The sequence below is a fragment of the Equus asinus genome, chromosome 2 (assembly GCF_041296235.1).
Source record: "Equus asinus isolate D_3611 breed Donkey chromosome 2, EquAss-T2T_v2, whole genome shotgun sequence".
Lineage (NCBI taxonomy): Eukaryota > Metazoa > Chordata > Mammalia > Perissodactyla > Equidae > Equus > Equus asinus.
The window spans coordinates 74,588,808-74,605,224 of NC_091791.1; the positions used below are offsets into that span (position 1 = coordinate 74,588,808).

General features: G+C 38.9%; 1 protein-coding gene across 1 annotated transcript in view; it reads left to right on the forward strand.

The window, feature by feature from the left end:
- Nucleotides 1-16,417, forward strand: part of NUP133 (nucleoporin 133) — a 50,779-nt gene that overhangs the window by 12,464 nt on the left and 21,898 nt on the right. The window contains exons 9-15 of the mRNA XM_014860834.3: nucleotides 1,459-1,606; nucleotides 2,935-3,082; nucleotides 4,044-4,201; nucleotides 5,618-5,709; nucleotides 10,056-10,219; nucleotides 11,143-11,237; nucleotides 14,473-14,697. Coding sequence (XP_014716320.1) covers nucleotides 1,459-1,606; nucleotides 2,935-3,082; nucleotides 4,044-4,201; nucleotides 5,618-5,709; nucleotides 10,056-10,219; nucleotides 11,143-11,237; nucleotides 14,473-14,697 — 1,030 coding nt within the window. The remainder of the gene's footprint in view (nucleotides 1-1,458; nucleotides 1,607-2,934; nucleotides 3,083-4,043; nucleotides 4,202-5,617; nucleotides 5,710-10,055; nucleotides 10,220-11,142; nucleotides 11,238-14,472; nucleotides 14,698-16,417) is intronic.

Below are 16,417 nucleotides of genomic sequence, written 5' to 3' on the forward strand. Positions count from 1 at the left end.
AAGGGCAGTATAGAGTCTTACCACAGGTGTAACTAGCTGTACCTCCCTACTTATTATGGAGGGGAGACTCTTAAGACTGCATTTTCTAGGACCGAACTCAGTTCATTCTTATATGTAATGTTCTTGTACATCATCTCTTAGCTCTTTAGGTCACTGCCAGTATGTCACAAGTTTGGGCCATTATCCCTGGATTCCTTTCAAGAGTCCAAGTGAAAGTGATAAGGTTGGGGCGCTGGGGGAAGTGAACATTGGAGAAGGAAAATGAGAGCCGTGTTAGGATTACTTGATTTGAAGTGGCATGTAATTTAGTCACTAGCTTGGTTTCTTATTTTTTAGGTGTCATTAGAGGGTGCTTGCCACCCTGTTAATACTTCTGAGGCTTGAATACAAGTTGCTAATAATGCTGCTAAATGTTTTGGAAGGGTTGAGATCAGAGACCATTGAATTCTTTGTTGGGGGCAACAACTTTCATAGACTTAAGAGGAACACTTAGCTTTAAGGTGGAAAAAGGTTTATTTTCATGTATACAGCAGCTTGAAATTTCTGTAACTCATTGTTAAACTTAAAAACAAAATGTTTTTCCCCTGGACAAAAGTAAGCTTTAAAGAACAGATTAAGTCAAGGGTTGAAAATCTTTTCTGTGAAGGGCCCTAAAATAACTATTTTAGGCTTTCAGGGCTATGTGGTCTTTATTGCAACTACCCTACTCCACTCGTGGTAGCATGAAAGCATCCATAGATAATCCACATGCAAGTGGGCATGGCTACATTCCAGTAAAGCTTCATTTACAAAATTCACCTGACATGATTTGACTTGAAGGCTGTACTTTGCTAACCCCGCGTTAAATGATTTGTTGATCTTTTTCTCTTTAAATCAGATTTATTCAGGTATATTTTACATACAGTAAAATTCACTGTTTTTAGTGTGTAATTCTGTGAGTTTTGACAAATGTGTAGTCATTGAGTCATAACCATAGTCAAGATACAGAACAGTTCTATCACCCCCAAAATTCACTTGTGCCCCACCCCTCCCTCCACTTCTAGCCCCTGGCAACCATTGATGAGCTTTCTCTCCCAATAGTTTTGCCTTTTCCAGAATGCCATATAAATAGAATCATACAGTATAAAGCCTTTTGAGTCTGGCTTCTTTCACTTATCATAATGCATTTGATATTCATTTGGTAATTTCTTCCTTTTTACTCCATTATATAGATTTTATCGGGGTTTGTTTATCTATTCAGTAGTTGAAGGATTTCGTTGTTTCCAGTTTTAGGCAATTATGAATAAAGCCACTATAAGCATTTGTACACAGGTTTTTGTGTGAACATAAGTTATTTCTCTTGGGTAAATATCTAGGAGTGGGATTGCTAGATCATGTGGTAAGTGTGTGCTTAACTGTGTAAGAACCTGCCAAGCTATTTTCCAAAGAGGCTGTGGCTCTTTCTTTTTCAATGATTAGTGATGGGCTCCTGATTTTGGCAGCAGCATGGCACCCGGCAGACAATCCGTGTCTCATCTATTACTCTTTGGTAACAGTAGAAGATAATGGCAACCAAATGTCAGATGCAGTGACTGTGGAAGTCACTCAGTATAATCCCCCTTTTCAGGTAAGATTTCTATCTGTAAGTTAAATTACAAAGTGATAATAACATTGAGGGTTTTTTCCCCTAACCATTGCAGGGTCAAATTCTTTGAGAGATTCATCTGCAGGGCTTGGAACTATTTTAAAATAGCTAGTTTTTACACACTGCCTTTTATTTGCCCTCTCAGACTCATTCCTTTGCTCAGCCTTAGCTGAAGAGAAATGAGCGGAAGCAGCTGACAGAAGCAGTTTGTTTCTTCTACTCCAGCTCTATGAAGGGATTATCATTTCTATATTATTGAGTGAAAATAAAAATTGATGATAATTGCAGAGTGAAAAACAAGGAAGGAACTTGATAGGAATTGGGGTTTGGTTTTGAGCCCTATACATTACAGAAAATTCTCCTTTTTGCTCGAAGTGGGATATTTATAGGCAGCAGCCTTGTATACTTGTCAAAGTTCATGTAAATGATTAAAAGGCAAGCTCTCTCGTTTTAAGCTTCTTAATAGCAATTAAACATATTGTTCAATAACTGATATTCATGAGGAAAAACCTTAATAGCTGTAAATTCATTTCATTTAACTTTGTGTAGTATCTAATTAAACCCTATTCTTACTATGACTTTTTAAACTGACTATTGTAGGGAAATCTTTTAATTTGTTCCTTTATTCCAAAAAAAATAAACCTTATCATGTGTTCTGATTATGCAAGAAAAACATACTCAGTGTTAAAATTTTTTAGACAATGCAAAAGGGTATAAAGAAAACAATTCATGAATTAAAAAAAAATCGTGGAATCCCACTTTTAATGTTTTGTTGGTAAAATTGCTTCTTTAATAAGAAATAATATATCATTTTTAACACTTGCTAATTTTATCATTTAATTAGGTCTTATTTCTATTTCTGTTTCTGATTTTATATATGAATAAATTAACTCAATTTTCTTGTGCATGATATCTTGACAGTGAAGTAAGAACCTAAATGTTTATAAGGGATCATTTATAAAGTTTTTGCTAATTTTAAAATAAATAATATAATTAGCTAATCCTTTTATTTTCTTTCCCATGTTTGTTGTAGGCTTCTAGTTAAACTCTTATCACCATTGAAATGTTTTCAAAATTTGCTAATTATGTGCAGTTCAACAAAGGATTTCTCTAATTGCTCCTTATAAACTTATTCTGTTGTATTTTATAAATCATCTCATGGGTAGTGTTTAGGTTTTCACAAAGACAACCAGTGAATTATCATTTTATGAGTTTTATGAGATAGTATTTTACAAAAATGTGAATTATAAAATAATACAAGTATTTTTGTTTCACTTCTCCTTAACTGTAATCTTAAATTTAATTTTCAGTCTGAAGACTTGATTATGTGTCGGTTGATGGTCCCAAACTTTTCAAACCAGACTGCCTACCTATATACTGAAAGTGCTGTCTATGTGTGCTCCACGGGAACTGGGAAGTTTTCTCTTCCTCGGGAGAAAATTGTCTTTAATATACAAGGTACAATAGCAGCTTTAGAAAGCGTGATTATGAACTCCTTAGTCATTCTTAGTAGTTTTTGTTCTCTTTCCATAAATGTTGCTTCATAAATGATACCTCCAAGTGTTACGGAGACATTCAGTGCCACACTTGTAGTAGCTGAAATTACAACCTTGCTGAAAAACCAAGAGGGTAGTAGAACTCCCAGACTGTCACATTTATGGGCCAAAAATAGTAATGTTTTTCCCAGAAGAGGCCAAGAAGGAAAGAACTGACACTAAGAGAAATAATTGCTTATTCCTACTTAGTAAGAGTGACTTATTCTGACTTGATGTTCTTTAAATAAGTTTGTCCAGACGACTGGATAAGAAGAATCCCAGGTGCTAGACTCATGCAAGGGCGCTGGGGTAGGGGCGGATGGCCGAGGGAGCCAGCCAGGAGTGAAAAAAAGCCAAGCAGATAGTCTAGTCAGGATGTTTATCTCAAGGAATTGGGCAGAGGCAAAATCTAGGTGAGGCAGTGGGATGGAATCTAAATTTTTCTAGTCCCAGCACAAGAACCTTGACTGTGTGCGGGTAGGATGTTATTAAGGTGCTGAGCAAGCTTAGACTTTTTTCTTTTTCCTCAATGGCTCACTCAATAAGTTAAGACAGAATTGGGCAAGAGGACTTCATCAGATTGAAAAAGCTGTTATTCTGAGTTTTGCAGAATGAATAAGTTTTTTGGCTTACCATACTCATTGTTCTCTTGCAAGGCTAGTTTTTATTGTCCTAAAGCTGAAGGGCACAGAGCCTGCTACTTCAAATAGCAACAGATTCTTGACATCTGATCTGGGATTAAAAAGCTAAGTTCAAAGTAGGAGTAATATTGTAAAGGGAAAAAACATTCTTTGTGTATCAAGATGATTTTCTGCTTAGGGTGGTAGTTTTAGGAAGCATTTTTTTCTTATGTATACTTGATTGTGTATTTTTCTTTCTTTTAGGAGATAGTATTTTGGGAGCTGGTTCCTGTGGTGGTATTCCTATCCTTTTTTCTAGAAACAGTGGATTGGTGTCTATTACTTCAAGGGAAAATGTGTCTCTGTTAGCAGAAGACCTTGAAGATTCCCTAGCATCTTCAGTTGCTGGACCAAGCAATGAGGTAACGTGGTTCCGTAAGATTTTTAATTTCTTATCAGTATATTTCCCACAAATGTTTAAAAAAATCAGGCAGTTTTAAAAAAGTTGTGATGAAAACATTAGTTCCTTTATCTCCCTCATCCCCTTTGTTCTCTTTCCCAGAAGCAATGACTTTTAAGTCTTTTAGCTGTTTCTTTTGGTATTTTTCTCCATATTTCTAAGTAATATGCATATATTTCTGTCTCCTAATTTACCCATTTTGGACATCTATTGATTTCCTATTATAGAAGATGAGGATTTGAGGTAACTTATATTCCATTCTCTGCCTTTCTCATCCCAGTGAAATTTTTTTCCATTGTAATGGCAAGGTGAATATTGTTTATGGTTGACTGAGTCAAGTAGTGTACTGATTACATTTCCTTTATTATACAACTGCATGTGATTCTTGAAGTAACAGGCTAATTTTATATTTGCTTACTTTTCTTTAATATCTGACTTAATCTTCCAGCACCCTCCAGCAGCTCTGTAAATACCTTTCAGTATACTTTTCCTCATAGTCAAATCTCTAAAAACTCTACACCTACTGTCATTTTGAAAGTTTCCTTTCCATTGCCCTCAGATCTTCTCCGGACTTGTCCCTGCACCACACACGGGTTTGCCTCGTCTCCTCTCTGCTCCGCCAGTTCCCATTCCTACCTCTGGTTTCCATCTTCATGTGTTGTAGTTGGAATCACAGATGTTTGGGTGGTTTTGTTTCTTTTTCTTCTTGTTACTCTGGGGTGATTTTTGAGAGGGAGAGTGGTAAAAACTGTCAATTTTTTTCCTGTCATCTTAATACCCAAAATACCCTGATCCATAAGATTTTTGATAAAAATATTTTTTTACAGGAGACTAAAAATAATTAATACTGTTTGGGGTAATTTCCATTTGAATAGTGTATGAAATATGTAGACTTTCTGTAATTTAAAATTAAAATGATTTGGTACAATTTCAACAGAAAGTAACAATTTTTTTTACCTCTTTTGTTATCTTGTGGTTTTTGTAATACTGCTATGTGTTCTGAAGCTATCTTACAGTATTCCATTTCTTTTCAATCTTTCTACATCCTTGTTTAACCTTGAAATCAACCATTATGCTTGTGATGGGTTGTATAAGAGCAAACCTATAAAAAGATTGTGTTGGTTATCATGAAATCCCAAATAATTTTGTTCACACTAGAATCTCTGAATTTTCTGTACTTTTCTATAGGACTTTGGGTGGTCATTGGTACATTTGTCTTATTTCAGTAATTATCTTAAGTGCATAGACCATTGGTATAGAAGGTGGTAAACAGTTGTGTGTCTGTGTTGTTATTGTCCTAGGCAGGTCCAGTTTTTAGTCCAATAATTAAGAATATTTTGATACCTTAACTCCTAAATTATAGTTTCTTATTTTACAGAGTATGGTTTTTGAGACCTCTACAAAGAATGAAACCATAGCCCAGGAAGATAAAACCAGATTGCTAAAAGCTGCTTTTCTGAAATACTGCAGGTATAACAGGTTTTTAAAATTATGGCTTATTTTATGTCTGAGCACGCATTTTACTGACATATGCTACTTATTTGTTGACTGGTGGGAGAAAGTTGGAGAAATGATGCCATCAAGGAGAAACTGTTTTTCTGAGCTTTAGCACTTTAACAAATTGTTACTCTGAACTTGGTAGTCATAGGAGAGTTCCAGCTAGGCTAGGAAAAAACCATGATGTAACATACCCTCTCCATGTAATGAAAAGCTATGTACCTTTAAAAATGATGATCATGAACACAGCTTGCAAGCATCTTTTACGTAAAATGTTAAGGGAAATAAGTTGCATGCAAAGTTTTATTGGTGTTATAAAGGAATTAGTCTTGGCCTGTCACTTGGGTTTTGCTGTGTACAAAATCACCACAGAACTGGTGACATATTTACTACAGCTCATGATTCTGCTATCTGGCTGTTTGGGGCTGGGCCCAGGTGGCCATTTTACTGGTCTGGTCTGAGCTCACTCATTGGTCAGCTACCAGCTGTCCTGGCTAGACTTGCTCACATTTTAGGGGCTCTGGCTGGTCAACTCTATGTATTTCACGTGGCCTCTCCTCATCTAGCAGGCTACCCTGGCCTTGTTGACATAGCTCGGGATTCCAGAAGAGGCAGGAGAGAAAGCCTTGGTAACGAGTGCTCTTCGAGTCTCTACTTGGGTCACATTTGCTAGTCTCTACTTGGGTCACATTTGCTAATATCCCATTAGCCAGAGTGACAGGGGTGAGCCCCTAGTGGGAGGGTGCTCACAGGGAGTGTGCTAAAGGGAAGGAAATAATTATACTCAAGTCTGTCAGACTTGCTGACCTGATACTTCTGGTTTTAAGGTGAATTCGGTTATTTCAGTTTGTCCTAGACATGTATTCTGCATATCAGATATTCTGGTGGCTTCCTTAAAAGGTATAGTAAGTTCATATTTGAATAACACTCAGGGAAATTGGGATCCAGCCCTTGCTCTGCCCCTAGTTAACTGTGTGAGTCTTTGGACAGATTGCTTAACATTTCTGGAGTTCTGTTTCTTCTTTGTGAAGCGTTCAGTGGGGTGGCAGTTGGACTGTATGAAGGATTATTAGTTTCTCTAGCAGATCTTTGTTTTGAGGAAGTATTCAGGGTTTACTGCCTCCCCCAGTTCTCAGCTCATGATCCTGTAATCCCACCCCTAGTGGTATCTGATGCGTAGTGGCTCACTCTCACTGAAGAGTTAACAGTTAGTTAGACTCTACAGTGCTTTACAGTTTTAAAATTCTGTGCCGCCTTAGTGATCTACTGAGCTTAGTTTCTTGTCCAGAAGAGGGCACCATTGGACAAGTTTTTTGGTTCCGTTTTTAAATAGTATTCTTTTAATCTTGTTCTGTTGCGTGGTGTTCAGTCTTAACTGCCAAGATTTGGATTAAAATACTATGATTTTGTCTTGCACAGGTTTATCCTTTAATTAACAATTCTGTCACATTTGTGGCATCTCACAATTAAATAATAATGGTGCAAGTCACTCTGGTTATTGTATTAGTTTCATGTGGCTACTATAACAAATTACCACAAATTGGTTGGCTTAAAACAATGGAAATTTATTGTGTCACAGTGCTGGAGGCCAGAAGTTCAAAATCAAGGTGTCAGCAGTAGGCTCTAGGGAAGAATCTGTGCTTGCCTCTCTCCTAGCTTCTGGTGTAGCTGGCAATCATTGGCATTCCTTAGCTTGTGGATGCATCACTCCAGTTGTCTCCAGTGTCAGATGGCCTTCTTTCCTGTGTCTTTCTTCACATGTCCTTCTAATAATGATACCAGTCGTTGGATTTAGGGCCCACCGTAATCCAGTATAACCTCATCATGACTGGTCATATCTGCAGAAACCTTATTTCCAAGGTCACATTCTGAGGTTCTGGGTGGACATGGATTTTGTGGCGGACACTGTTCAACCCAGGATAGTCATTTCTAAATGTTTTACAGGGGAAGATTGCTAAGCATGAAAAGGGATCCCTGACCTTAAGTCCTGAGAGTATAGTAACCTTAGGAGCAGAGTCATTGGGCCTCTAGCACAGCCTGCCTTTGACTTATCCTGTTTAGCATGGTTGAAGTACTCTGAGGTTAAGTAGTCATTTCTAGGCTGGTGTCAGCCAATTGTCTTAAAGAATTAGACTCTTCACAAATGGAATTGTGGTACCTTTAAAGCAGGATTGCTCAGCCTCATCTCTATTGACATTTGAGGCCAGGTAATTTTTTGTTGTTGGGCTGTAAAGGATATTGCAGAGTGTTTAAGCAGCATCTCTGGCTTCTTCCCACTTGATGCCAGTAGCACCCTTCCCCTCAATTTGTGACAACCAGAATTATCTTCAGACGTTGCCAAATGCTACCTGAGCAGTGAAAATTGGTAGATAGCACCCTAAAGTGTTATTTAGCTTTTTGCTAAGGTAATACTATTTTTATAGCATGGTTTCTTTGAAATTAATTTCTGTATCATTTTGATTTTCATTTTACCTAACTCAATATAAATATAAAATTTTTGGTTCATGAGAGTTTTGAGAAACTTATTCTCTTGATTAAAATGGTTAATTATTGATTGATCTTGCCATAGTCAACTTTGAATTCCCATAACTTGTAGCTAGGTTTCCAGCTTCAACCCGGCCTTTAACACTTTTGGGCGGTTTTTCTGTTTCTTAAGTCAGCTCTATCTCCTGTTCCACCAAGAGACCGTTTCAACCCTTTTCTAATCTCCACTTTCTCATTTCTCTACCTCCTCTCCTGCAGTTAGCAGATGACTCAGCCTCCTATTTCACAGAGATAATAGAAGCCATCGGATAACAACTCTCTGTACTTACAGCTACAGACTTACCTGCACCCAGCTACTTTCCCTCTTTCCCTCCCTGTAAAGTAGACAGAAGTGTTCTTCCTAAGACTAATCTTTTTGTCTTTGTTTTGAATGCCACTGTTTCCTGCTTCCCTTGAGACTTTGCTCTTTCAGTTCTTCCTCTCATGTATCTTTGACCTTTCTTGTGCTGGCTCCTTCTCATCAGGTGTTAATCATTTTTAATTTGCCATTTTTAAAAAAGACCTATCTTTGACTGTCCATCTTTGAGGTGCCACACCTTTTGTTTGTTCCTGTTTACAGCTGAATTACCTGAAGAGATGTCTACATTTGCTATTGTCTGCCATATTTTTCTCTCTCTCCTCCCTATGTGATCTTTTTTCCTTCTTTAGCTTCATTTACTGAAGAAATACAGATCTACCATGCTCTGGGCCATTATATACAAATGGGGAATGTTCAAAAGCAGATGTGTATTCCACAGGCACCTCTGTTGCAACATATCCAAAACTGTACTTGTCTTTGCCAAAGCTGATGCTTTCCTTTCTATCCCCCGTTACAAGTCCTGGTAATCCGTTCAGTTGTTCAGAGCAAAAACGTGGGAATTGTCCTTATACATCAGATCCAACCAATTGCCAAAACTTACCTCATATACCTTTCTTTCTCAAACCTGTCTGCTTGTCTCCTTTCTCCACTGCAGCTACTGCTGGTGGAGACCACCACATTCTCTTGCCTGGATTTTTGCGATAACTTCCTAATTGGACTTATCTCCATCCCGTCTGATACCCCATCTCAGTATTGTGGTTAGAATGATCTTTTGGAAAAATAGAACAGATTATGACACGTCCTTCTTAGTGCCTTTCCACTGTCGTTAGGATTAAGTTTAGGCTCCATAACATGGTTTTTGTACTCTGTTCTTTAACTGGTGGTGTTTCTAAGAGATCTGCCCTGGAAGCTTTCTTCTCGCTCCTCTCCCTGGGAGATCTCATCCTCCCCCCTGGCTTCAGATCTCTCCTGAGAACTTACAGGAGTAGCTTGTGCTCTCTATACTACTGTTTGCCCCTCCCCATATTCACCCCAGCCTCACTGCACCTCTTCCTTAGCCAGCAGGCCTGCACTTAGCTACCTCTTTCTCCAGGAAGTTTTCCCTGCCCTTTGGATGGTTTTGGCTTCCCTCTGTGTGCTCTGTAGCCCTCTGTTCTTTCCCTGTCATAGTATGTGTAACTGCTTGTTTAAGTGTCTGACTCCTCATGACACTGTATACTTTGAGAAGTCTCGGACTGCTTTTTAATGTCTTGTTTGTCATTCTTTCTCCGGTGCCTAGCGTATTTATTATGTGTTCAACATGTATTTGTTGAATTAATGAATGCATGATAGCTGTCTCTCTTTTAAATAAATATTATTAAAAGCAGTTAACTTTTGGCTAAAATGTAGGACTTTAATGTCACAATTAACTTTTACATGGTGAGTTTTGAAAATGTTTTGCCTCCTTTAATATTTTTGTTTTCTAATTTTATTTCAGAAAAGATGTAGGTCATGCTCAGATGGTGGTTGATGAGCTGTTTTCCTCTCCCTCTGACTTGGATTCCGATCATGAACTGGACAGGGCTGTCACCCAAATCAGTGTGGACCTGGTGGATGACTACCCAGCCTCTGATCCACGATGGGCTGAGTCTGTCCCCGAGGGTGAGAGCATTCTAATTTTAATATTATGGAGTGATCTGTGTTGAGAACATTCTGGTTCTTTTATTAAAGTGTCTCTTGCAGCGTATTTTTTAGTTTCTGGAACAATTTAATATTAATTCAATATTTTTTAAAAGGTGGTAACTTTCCTTACAGTAGATTTTGAAAAGGGCTCAGAACAGATCTACATAATAGAATAGAAACTGAGGGAACACTGGATGCTCCTGGATCCTACTTGTTCTGTCTGAAGCAGATTAACTAACCCTACTTAGCTTTATCAACATTTATTTCTAAAAGGAAATTGGTGGCATAGGTAGGCATTTGGTACTTATTAGCCCCCACATTAAATAATTTTGGCATAATCACTGTATTTGGCTAATAGAAATTATACATTTCCCTGAGAGTGACAGTGAGCAAATCTGAGCATGTAGAAGTGGGGGTGTTGTCTTTCTGCCTGATGCTTTCCTGCCTGCCCTGGTGACTGTCCTCCTTACACTTCCACCACAGCCTTAGGGGCACTCTGGGGGTTCCCAAGTACTCTATGAAACTGTCTCAAACATCCATTTCTCTCCCTCATTTTCTTCTTAGCAAGTTTGCTAATCTCATTAGAGATGTAGGGAAGAAAACATCAGTGCTTACCTTCTTTCTTTGATTGTTTCTTTTGAGCTGTCAAGCTTAGAATCATATAAATGATTAAACTAATAATGACATATTTTGTGTTTTGAATAAACACAGTATGAATTGTATCAAACCCCCAAAATTTCCCTCTGAAGTTTTTAAACTCTTGGGTACTGTTATAAATAATTGCATTGAAAGGTTGGTACTTTCCTTTTGTATAGAATTTTCTTAACTTTTTATTTTAAAAACAGTAATTATTGTAAAGCCAGTACGTTGTATGTTTAAGTTTTGTTATTGTGTTTCAACAGAAGCACCTGGGTTTAGCAATACATCACTGATTATTCTTCATCAGCTAGAAGACAAGATGAAAGCCCATTCTTTCCTCATGGACTTTATCCACCAAGTAAGCATCCCAGCTACAGTGAGCAGGGTTGGCCAGGGCACCTGGCTTTGCTGTGCCTTTTGTCAGCTCCCTCCAGGGCACTGGGAGAGCCTTTCTTTCTTATTCTGAGGTGTGGCATTAGGTGGGCCATGACTAGTGATTTCCATTTTCTGCACTGACTTGAAAGTAAATGATTCTAGGGCTGTGTGGAGCCCTGTTACTCCAAGTATAAAAGCTGCATTGGAAATAAGATTAAAAGAAAAAAATAGTGTATTTCAGCAGAAATGCTCTTTCAGCTTCTCTTGTAACATGCTGTGATACTCTCTTTTTCATTCAGATTTCCTGTGCTTTTTGTGTAAAACTTTTTCATGAGTTAATTTTATATTATTAGAGATGATGACAGATTTTTATGTGTAGATTTTTAATTTTGATGTGCCATTAGAATCAAATCCTCATTTAAAGTATTCTTTTTTTAAAGAGGTATCCCCATTTATATAGAGCCTAAAATTAGAAAATGTTTTTGCTGCTAGACAGAATCGTTACCCACAATCACCCATTCTTGCCTTGTCGATCAGTTTGCTCCCAAGCACATTATATACCCAAATGAATTAATTTAATCCTGTTTGTGCTTATTTTTTCTACAATCAGTAATGCCTTCAAATTAAAGAGATTCTAGTCAATGCTGCGTAATAGAACTTTCTCTGGTGATAAGAATGTTCTACGTCTGTGTTGTCCAGTACAGTAGTCGCTAGTCACATGTGGCCGCTGAGCACTGGAAATGTGGCTGGCGCAGATGAGGAAATAATTTTTTTTTTATTTACTTTTAATTAACTTAAATTTAAACCACCACTTTGGTGGATAGTGGCTACCTTACCGGACAGTGCGTTTCTACATGATTACAGAAATGCCTTTTTTGTGTGTGTGAAAAAGATTTGCACCAAGCAAAGAAATGTGCCAGTCTTCCTCTCCTTTGTATATGGGTTGCCTCTCCAGCATGCAGTGGAGTAGGTCTGCACCCAGGATCGGAACCTGTGAACCTGGGCCCTGAAGCAGAGCACCGGAGCTTTAACCACTTGGCCACGGGGCTGGCCTCTCCAGAAATACCTTGCTTCTACTTCTACATTCTGCTTCAATTTTAATGCATAGTTTAGCTCCTGTCTACTCCTGTTGTCTTGGCAAGAGAACTTCAATCATTCATCAAGTCTCTTTTTATTAGTGCTCTAGGTAGGCTGTAGATTAATGGGGGAAAAACATAGCATTTTCTCCTGATTTAGTTGTTTAATTAGTCAGATTTATCAGTTAACTATTAATACGGTAAAAAACCACCCCAGAATGTGGTGCATTAAAACAATTCTGTGGGTTAGCTGAGCAGTTCTTCTGCTGGTTTCACCTGGGACTGCTCTTTGCACTACATTTAGGGTGGGCTGAGTTGGAAGGTCCCCAAGTTTCTCTTGCCGCACTGGCAGTTGGTGCTGGCTGTCAGCTGGGGCCTCTTGGTTCTCCTGTACTTAGTCTCTCCTCTTCCTTTAGGCTGGACTGGCTTCCTGTGGTCTCAGGGCAGTACTCCAGGGGGATGAACTTAGAAGCTGTAGACTTCTTAAGGTCTCACCTCATTAAGATGTCACATAATGTTGCTTCCACCGAAGTGACATTGGTCAGAGCAAGTCACAAGCCCAGTCCAGATGAGAAATTCATTCTGCCACTTGATGGGAGGAGTGGCAAAGTCACATTGCAGAATGGTGTGCATACTGGGATGGGAGGAGTGTCTGACCCTAAAATGCCACACTGAGGACGCATTAATATTTGGAGGTGGGAGAGCCATAGAACATGAGCAGTTACAGCGTCTCTTGGCAGAGCCTCCCTGGGCTTCACAGACGCTAATGGAGTCACATAGCTGTTGGTAGCAGTGTCCATTGCAAGGTAATGTCTAGCTAGATCTAAAAATTCCATTCTGGCTATGCCTTTATATTTCCTTCAATTTTTAGAGCTTATTTCACTGAAGAATTTACATTAATAATCAGGGAAAAATGTATAACTAGATACTTGTATTTAAGGAAATAATTCTGAATGTAAGGCTCATCTCCTCCTCAAGCCAAACTTAGCACCAGCAAGGCCATGGCTTCCTTCCAAGGCGGTGGGAAGTAGCATCAGTGCCTCAGGACAGTGTCTTTGCCTTTAGTTTTCTGGTGTTAAGGGAAGCCTGTGTCCTCACACGTAGTATGGAAAAGCAGAAGCAAAGAGTTAATGTGATCCTCTTTATTATTATCTTCTTTATTATTGTTAGAGTAATGTTAATATGTAGTTATTGCCCCACTGGCAGTGCTGCAACACCGAGGCAAATAAAAGCAGGCAGTGGGGAGGCCCTCACGTAAAAATTGCACTTGCAGTATTTGTGAGGGAACTGGGAGGTGAATTCAAATCAGGGAAGACTATGCAACACTTACTTTAAAATAACCAGGTGAACAGATTGAATAAATTAAGACAGATTGATTCAGTGAAATCTTCCACGATCATTAAAAATAATGAATATCTAAATGTGTTGTGAAAAAATAAGATGCTATCAAAACAAGGTACAGAATAATATATATAGTATGACTCCTTTTGTGTTTTAAAAAAGATATCTCCTAGTATAAATACCATAAAAGCATATAAAGATATGAAGGAAACTTACTGTAGGGAGACGAGTGGGCTGGGGACTAGGAACTTTTACCTCTCTGTGCTATTAAATTTTCTAACTGTGCACATTTACTATTCATGCCAGTGGGAATTCTCTGGGGATTTGGATTATGAACACTAAGATAGATGATGCAAAGGATTAGAGACTCTCTCGCCCTCCCCGTGGCTTTAGGGTTCTGGAAATCAGTTGTTGAAGTGGGGACTGCTCAGTTTCTAGTTCCCAAAGATCTGGAATCTAGGGGAGTTCATTGATGTAGAAAAGGGCAGTTTTACCATTTTGATAACCATAAACAATAATTTGAGGAATAAGGTAGGTAGAGACGACAGTACTGGACAGAACCTCTGGAGTGATTGAAATCTTAGAACAGGGATATTGATACTTTCTTACAGGTGTTAATGGCCCTGGTTGAGTTGTGTGTGTGAGAAACAGCCAAAAGGAGAGACAGCTATAGGTACTTTTCTCCGGGAGAGCTAGGGCAAGTGGCTCTGTACCCATGTGCTTCTGGTGAAAATATGACTGCTTATTCTTTTGTATGTTACTGTAAATGCTTTCTAAGAATGTGTATTGTCTTTTCACAAGGTTGGTTTATTTGGACGTCTGGGCACTTTTCCAGTAAGAGGGATGCCGATGGCAACTCGACTGTTGCTCTGCGAGCATGCTGAAAAGTTGTCAGCTGCTATTGTTCTCAAGAACCACCACTCCCGGCTTTCTGAGCTGGTGAACACAGCAATATTGATTGCTTTAAATAAGAGGGACTGTGAAATTCCATCCAACCTGACCCCCGCAGATGTCTTTTTTAGAGAGGTAAGATGAGTGTTCTTTCTTCCCTTAATGTGGCTTCTTAGAGCTGTGCCATTTACTGATCATGTCCCAAGCAGGGAAAAGATTGAGGACAAAGGATCTTGTTGAAATTTTAAATTGGACTTGATATTTTTGGGGTAAATTATCCAGAGTATCACGTTTCTTGCTTTTCCTATAAATTAAAGCTTGCAGAATTGACTAGGAAGTTCTCCCTGTTGCGTGCTGGGTGTTTTCCTTTTGTCTCTTCAAATCCACTCTTGACTGTGCCCCAGGAAGGCATCATCATCAGTGAGCTCCCTTGCCCTCTGGCTTCCTGTTTGGTTTGTTGAAGGTTAGGCATCAGGTCAGAGGATGGAGGGGTTATTCCCCTGGCTTCCTTCCTTGCCTTCTTCTATTGCAGTTTGCTGTGTCCTCTGTCAGAGAACGTGGCTCCTATCTGGCTGCTCTCTCCACATTGCCGGTGACTGTTCCCTCCCAGTGCCTCTTCAGGCCTGCAGGGTGACTCCCCCTGTCACTAGCCCTGGATGCTGCACCATCCCTTGTTGGTCCCCTGAGTCCTGCCCACAATTTTGTGAACAGTCCCTTCACTGAACTCTCCTCAGCTACCTGCTGGGATCCTGCTATACACCTCACTTTTAAAATCAGATTTGTTTTCAGAGGAAAAGAAAAACCTGCTATAAACTTTGGAGGGAGAAAAGATTAAGATGCTAACCAGCTCTTGTACTTGTGTAATGCCTCACAGTCTTTTGAAGTGGCAGAGGAGACTTCACTCTCTTCCTTTAAAGATGTCGACACTAAGATTCAGGCTGATTGTCTTAACTGAGACTACGGATCCTGGTTCTGAGCCAGTCTGAAGTGCACAATTTCAAGCATGCTAGTAGGTTGCTTCTGGCGTTTATAGTCCTTAACTAGGACTGTCTCTTCTCGCTTTGTGGCATTATCTAATTTTAGAAACAGTGCTAGCTCTTCCCCAAGCTCTGTGAAATTTGGAATTGTTTTTTGCATTTGGGGAACTTTTAACTATTTAGTGCCTCTAATTTTATTTCCTTCCTCCTACACTCTAGCTACAATCTAGCATCTAACAGGCTATGCCTAGAAATCTCTTTTTTTCTTAATATTTGATGTATTATAACCTAAAAATAATTTAAGACACTGAACTACTTTCAGGTTTTCTGTTGATTCCAGAAATTTATTCAGTTAGAAGAATGCCTTGATTTTATATAATTGGCTTTTTCTTCTAGGGACTAAGGCAAAGCATTTTTTTGTTTTATTTTGTTTTAATCTAGGAAATATGCCTGCAATCTGAATGAAAGAAAAATAATTCACCTTAAATTTTATGATTTAACCAAACTGTTGTAGTTTTTGTGTCCTTTTTGTCTTTATGGCAAAACAAAGATTTTTTGTTTTGTTTTGTTTTGTTTTGTTTTTTTTGGAGGAAGATTAGCCCTCAGCTAACTACTGCCAGTCCTCCTCTTTTTGCTGAGGAAGCCTGGCTCTGAGCTAACATCCGTGCCCATCTTCCTCTAATTTATACATGGGACACCTACCACAGCATGGCTGCCAAGCAGTGCCATGTCCGCACCTGGGATCCAAACCAGCGAACCCCGGGCCGCCGAGAAGTGGAACGTGCAAACTTAACCGCTTGCGCCACCGGGCCGGCCCCAGATTTTTTTTTTTTTTTTTTTTAATTACTAATGACAAATCATTTTGAGAGAATTGAGCA